We start from the raw sequence: 6142 nt of genomic DNA, 5'->3' as shown, positions 1-6142 counted from the left end.
CGTCTTAACCCTCCTCCGCCATGCCTGCTTTCTCGTTACTTAAGCGTCCAGCCTGTACTGTGACGTGCCCCCTGGACGCTCCTTGCTCCAGGCGCGGCGTGGGCCCCGAAAGCCTTGGGGTCACCTCCAGAGAGGACGCGAACGCACAAAGCTGGGGTGCTCCAGACGCCATCTGCACCAGGAGGCGGTCGAGGGGCGCAGGGCGGGCACGGGCGCTGTCAGCACAGCCTCCGGGCAGATGCACAGAGACCGGGATCCAGGCAGCGGGTTCTGTCAGCGGGAGGCGCTTGGCAGACAGGCCCTGAGGGCAGCTGACAGGGTCAGGCGTCAGACACGCGAGTGGGGGACCCCGGACAGGCGGCCTGGGGACCAGGGTGAGTTCAGTGGCCTGGGAGTGGGAGGAGGGGCTGCCAGAGGTTCAGAGCAGAGAGTGGACTTGGTCCAGCTGGACTTCTAGAAGAATCGCTTGCCTCCTGTGCTCCACACGAACAGGACGCAGGCGGGCAGCCGGAGACCACGGTGGGTCAGGCGAGGTGCGGCCGGAGACGAGGGCAGTGGTCAGGTCTGGGCATGCAGCAGGGCGAGCTGCTGGGCCAGGTGCGGGGTTTGAGCGGAGCCGAGGAGAGCCAGACAGAGCGGAGAGCTGCGTCCACCAATGCGGGCAGACTGCAGGGGTCCACACGGCGAGGACAGTGTCGGGTTGTGTGGCTGCCGCACATGCACAGTGGAGGTGAGCGGCCAGCAGCTGGGGCCCCTGGAGTTCAGACGGGGATGCAGCGTTGCAGAGAACAAGAATGAATGCTGCTGACAAGCCCCGTGCGCACGGCCTCCGCAGCAAGTGTGGACAGAGGGGGAGGAGGCCTGGGAGGGCCTGAAGCGCCCAGCACTCAGAGGCTGGGTGAGCAGGAGGGCGCGTCCCGCCTAGGTGCTTGAACGGACAAGCTGGGGTCACCGGGCAGGGAAGTCAGGAAGACAGGTGGACCCAGGGACCTCGACCAGGAAGGGCTGTGTGTCAGGTGGCACAGAGCAATGCCAGGGCGTGCTCACCTGCAGACCCCAGGGGCACCCAGGTGGACGCACACCCATGGGCTTCGTGGGGCCCAGCCAGGGGCCTCAGCTCCTGGCACTCAGCTTTGAGCTTCCCACGGAACATGGGGCAGGAAGGGCTGGTGAGTTTTGACGAGATCAAGATATGCTCTGGATACCTCCCTGCCGCCCAGCCACGGTCCACACGTTTGCTTCAGTGAGCTCCACTGTTTGCCTCCAGCAGGACCACAGGGTCCAGCCCACTGTAACCTTCTGCCGGTCACTTGACCCGGTTCTTGGGCCCGGGGGCGGCACACCAGTGCCCCCAGCAGACCTGAGCCATGTCCCACTCCCGGGAGGAACCCACCCTGGGGCTGTTACAGAAGAGGCTCCGTTAGCAGCAGGGGAATCCAGGTTCGTGGGGATGCGCGCCCACAGGCACAGCCACCCCCTGCCCACCAGACAGTCTGCATCCCCCACCAGCTGGGCTGACTGTGCGCCCAGCCCCACAAGCCCGCGTCTCAGCTCCCCGCACACAGACCAGGTCAGAGAGACACCAACACGCAAGCCTGGACTCAACTCTGTGGCTTTATTGCAACTCAGGGCAGTGAACCGGAGCCCAGCAGAGGACTCACCCCTGAGCACACCCCAGAGTCTGGATGGACACTCGGGAGGAGGCTGCCTGCCCCGCCCTGCCCCCCAGAGCAGTGGCCTTTCCTCAGCGGATGCTGCCTCACACCGAGCGAGGAGGGAACATGTGGATGCGGGAGGTAAGGCCCGACTCTTAGACGCGACCCCACGGGGCGCAGGCCCTGCACCGCACTGGCGTCCTCCCAGGACGGCAGAGAGGCCTGGGCAAGTCGTGAACAGACAGCAGGCTCCCCCCACCCTCCACGGACAGCGACACACCCCCCAGCTCAGAGCCGGGGCCACAGGGACGAGGGCACGGCCGGGCTGGGGGCAGAGAAGCAAGCACTCAGGAGCCAGGCCCCACCGGCCCCCACGGTGAACAGTCCCCGGGCCTCCGTCTGGCCCAGGGGAGCCGGGCGGCTCTCCCGGGAGGGCCCCTCGCCCCCTCCTCGCGCCTCCCAGCCTACAGGGCGAGGCTCAACTGCAGCCGCAGGCGGGCTCCCGAGGGCGGACGGAGCAGGTACAAGCCGGTCAGCGGGGTCGCGGGCCTGGGCGGCTCAGTGCAGGTACTCGTGCTGGCCCAGGCTGGGCGTGTCCACGAACTGGATTATCTGTTGCGCCCTTTTCTCCTCAAAGACCATGATCTGGGGGAGACGGCCAGCCTGTCTCGGCCGGAACGTCCGTCCTCTCCTGCCCACCCAGGCCCGCCCCCACCCCGCCACGGGAGACTCCGCAGGGCTGAGGGGTCCTGAGGGACGATCCCCCACCTTATTTAAGCCTGCGTCCAGCCAGGCGCCGGGGAGGTAGAGGGTCTCCTGGGGCCCGATGTTCCAGTAACGGCCGAGGTTCTGGCCGTTGATGAACACGACCCCCTTCTCCCAGCCCTAGGAGAAGCAGGGGGATGCATCAGTCAGCTGAACTCAGAGTGACGGCGGCTCTCAACTTCAGAGGGACCAGCCAGCACTGCCCCCAGCCCACAGCTGCCCCCGCAGGGCGCCCGGCACAAACTGGATCCCCGAGCCTGGCCCTGAGAAGCGTGCCCGGAGGTCTCCACTAGGGAGGCCACGATGGGGAGCCTGTGGGCACACGCGGTGTGCACGCCCCTGGCAGGGGTTACACACCTCCAGCTTCATGAAGGTGTCGTAGGGGGGGTCCGAGACATACAGTGCCCCCAGGAAGAAAGCAGGGAACATGGGCTGTTCCGTGACAGGCTTCCACATGTCTCCAGTGAACCTGCAGGCAGACGGACAGGGAAGGGCCCTATGTCCAGAGTCACCGCCCGCCCTGTGGCCCGCGACAATGGTTGGGGAGGGGGTCCCAGGGACCCCGGGGCGGGGCGGGGGCAAGGCCCGGCAGCCTCTTCTGCCCTCAGGCAGCATAGGGCAGGACACACCTCCGCAGGAAGCTCCTGTCCATCTCCAGGTTGTAGATTTTGAATTTTTTCAAGGGAGAATCGTTCAGATAGACATTTCCAATGATACCTGTGGGAAGAGGAGGTGAGCGAGGAGGGCGGACAGGGGCCCTGTGGGCCCGGCAGAAAGTTCCAGAAAAGACTCCCCGGAGAGGCCAGCTCCCCCAGGGGGCTCTTCACATTCGAATTCCTCCCCTGCCATCCCAAAGCCCCGTGAGCCAGCAGGCAGAGTCTGCCAGCCCCAAGCCTCTGAGCCTTCTGGGGTGGCGCCCAGGACGCCGGCTGTCTCTGGGCCTTCTGGGGGGGTTGTGCCCGGGGTGGAGTCTGCCTCTGGGCCTTCTGGGGGGCGCCCGGGGTGGAGTCTGCCTCTGGGCCTTCTGGGGGGGGGGGGCACCTGGGGTGGCGGCTGTCTCTGGGCCTTCTTAGGAGGCACCCGGGGTGGCGTCTGCCTCTGGGCCTTCTGAGGGGGGTCCGGGGTGGCGTCTGCCTCTGGGCCTTCTGGGGGGCATTCCCTTTGGGGCTGAGGCTTTCAACAGGAAAGGAGATCCAAAGGACAGGTTTGACTGGGATGTCTCAGCCTGCAGCTACTGAGGTCAGTGTGCTGGGGCCCAGATGGAGCAGACCAGTGACCCAGCCAAGGACCCCAGGAGGATGGGGAGCAGGGGCGGCCATGGCTGCAAGCCCCTCAGGGAGGCCCCAGGGGTCTGGGCAGGGAAGGGTCGTGCTAGGACCCGGGTGCCCCGGTCTGACCACATCGCTTCCTCAAGGTGACAGAGGCGACCCTGCCTGGGGAGGGTTCTCGTCCAGCTCCTATCTCAGACTGCATGAAATCCCCCCGGGTTTGATAGATAAGGAAGAGAGAGAAGATTCAGAAAGCCCCCAGGACTCACCCCCTTCAGGGGCTCCCAGGACTCACCCCACCAGGGGGACCCAGGACTCACCCCTCCAGGGACTCCAGGACTCACCCCCTCCAGGGGGACCCCAGGACTCACCCCCTCCAGGAGGACCCAGGACTCACCCCCTCCAGGGCCTCCAGGAACCCCCGTCCACCCGGGAGCCCCCCCTGGCGCAGCGCCGTGCCCGCGGTGCCCCTGTAGGGACGGCCGGGCGGGAGGCGCCAGGACCCACCTTTGCGTTGCTGGTCGATGCTGTCCCCGTAGTTGACCCTCCCGCAGTTCTCCACCAGGATCCTCAGCGTCGTGAACCCCTGTGGGCAGCACGGGGCGCCCTGAGGAAGCCCCAGCCGCCCCTCGGGGTTTCTCGTCGGCGCCCCAGCTCTCCCTAAAGGCTGAGCCCGAGACTGGGTCCCAGACCACGGAGCCACTCCCACCGCAGCTCTGCGGCCACGCCCAGTCCCGCCCCCTCCGGCCCCGCCCCTGGGCGAACCTGGACCATGGGGATGATGATCGTCGCCGTCTTGTAGTCGAGGATCCCCAGGAAGAACGTGTTCAGGAACACCTGCCGAGGAGCAGACACGGCCCACAGCGTCGGCGGGGGCCTGGGGGTGCCGGCGCGGGGGCGGGGAGGATATGGAGCCGCGGCGCGGGGACATCTCCACACGTGGGAGCATCTGGGTGCGGGGTCGCCCCTACCTGTCCCCGGTCACGCACAACGGCGCTGAGGACGCCGGACGAGGTGATGGTGGTCTCATAGAGCGTGTACCCGAAGGACTGCCCGCTGCCCCCGTTGATCGGGAGGTTCTCCATGTTGACCGGGTGCTCCGAGGTGACCGGCTGCACGGATAGGAGACGGGGGCGAGGCTGACTGACAGACGCCACCTCGCCTCGGGCGACCCCATGGGGTCAGCACGCGGGGCGCGGTGAGGATGACCACTTTATATTTGCTATCACATGGGCAAGCACCACAGTCCTGCCCGATTCTTCGTCAGGGTCAGGGGACAGGGACAGGAGGAATCTGAGCACTGGGGCCTGGGGCTCGGGGTGGACCCAGCCTCGGCCCCCTCGCTCCTCCGTGCTCCTCCTCTGGCTCCCTGCCTCCCTCCTGCCTCCTCCCCCTGTCTGCCTGTCCTCTGAGCTCTTAGGCTGGGGTGGAGCCCGCCTCGGCCTCCTCCCTCCTCCGTGCTCCTCCTCTGGCTCCCTGCATCCCTCCTCCGTGGCTCCTCCTCTGGCTCCCTGCATCCCTCCCCGCTCCTCCGTGCTCCTCCTCTGGCTGCCTGCATCCCTCCATCCTCCTCCTCCCCCTGTCTGCCTGTCCTCTGCACTCTGAGCTGAGGCCGGGGTGGAGCCCCGGGGAGACTGGTTCTCTCCGTCCTCCAGCTCAGCAGCTCCAGGAAGCTCAGGGCGCCTGTGGGCCCAGCTGCAGCCCGCAGTCCGTGGCGGGGGACGAGGCCCTGAGCCCAGGGCCCGGCTCGCACTCACCAGCTCCAGGAGGTTCAGGGCGTCCCACAGGGACACGTAGAAAGCTGGTGTCACCGGGTCATACGCCGTCTTGGGAAGAAGGGCAGGCGGGACGGGGAGAGGGGCCCCTGCACCACAAGCAGACAGCGGGGCGTCCCCAAAGGACCCCGACAGTCACTGCCCCCAGCCACCGCCAGCCCCGGCTCCTGCCCACACCCAGCAGAACACACCACTGCCAGCCACACAGAGAACCCTCCAGGAAGATGGGGGGTTGGACAGGGGCTTGCTTCTCACACCCTTCGAAATAAGACACCTGTGAGGAGGTGAAGCTGGCAACACCCCTACTTGGATGAGAACAGTCGCTCAGACTTCCCTATCCTTTCTAGGAAGTTCCTGCACAGGGAGGTGGGGGTGGGGAGGGGGGGGATGGGGAGGGTGGAGGAATGTGGGGTGTGGGAGGATGGTGGGAGGAGGGGGAGGAGGGGGAGGGAGGTGGGGGATGGGGAAGATGGTGGGGGAGGGAGGAGGACGGGGAAGAGGGGGAGGATGGTGGGAAGATGGGGGAGGAGGGGGAGGACGATGGAGGAGGGGGAGGACAGAGGGAGGAGGGGAGGACAATGGGGGGAGGATAGGTAGGAGCGGAGGATGATAGGGAGGGGGAGGACAGGGAGGATGATGGGGGAGGGGGGAGGACAGGGAGAAGGGGAGGACGATGGGC

General features: G+C 66.9%; 1 protein-coding gene across 1 annotated transcript in view; it reads right to left on the bottom strand.

Moving 5' to 3' along the window:
- Positions 1-1950: 1950 nt before the first annotated feature.
- Positions 1951-6142, bottom strand: part of GLB1L2 (galactosidase beta 1 like 2) — a 41659-nt gene continuing 37467 nt past the window's right edge. Inside the window, exons 20-27 of the mRNA XM_061122370.1 lie at positions 5446-5552; positions 4660-4800; positions 4454-4525; positions 4196-4274; positions 3050-3137; positions 2778-2889; positions 2424-2540; positions 1951-2300 (exon numbers count right to left, since the gene is read on the bottom strand). Of these exons, the coding sequence (XP_060978353.1) occupies positions 2214-2300; positions 2424-2540; positions 2778-2889; positions 3050-3137; positions 4196-4274; positions 4454-4525; positions 4660-4800; positions 5446-5552 (803 nt within the window). The 3' untranslated portion in view covers positions 1951-2213. The remainder of the gene's footprint in view (positions 2301-2423; positions 2541-2777; positions 2890-3049; positions 3138-4195; positions 4275-4453; positions 4526-4659; positions 4801-5445; positions 5553-6142) is intronic.

This window comes from Dama dama, chromosome 1 (assembly GCF_033118175.1).
Source record: "Dama dama isolate Ldn47 chromosome 1, ASM3311817v1, whole genome shotgun sequence".
Lineage (NCBI taxonomy): Eukaryota > Metazoa > Chordata > Mammalia > Artiodactyla > Cervidae > Dama > Dama dama.
Note: the sequence above shows the minus strand (reverse complement) of the source record. Positions and strands in the feature narration are given on the sequence as shown.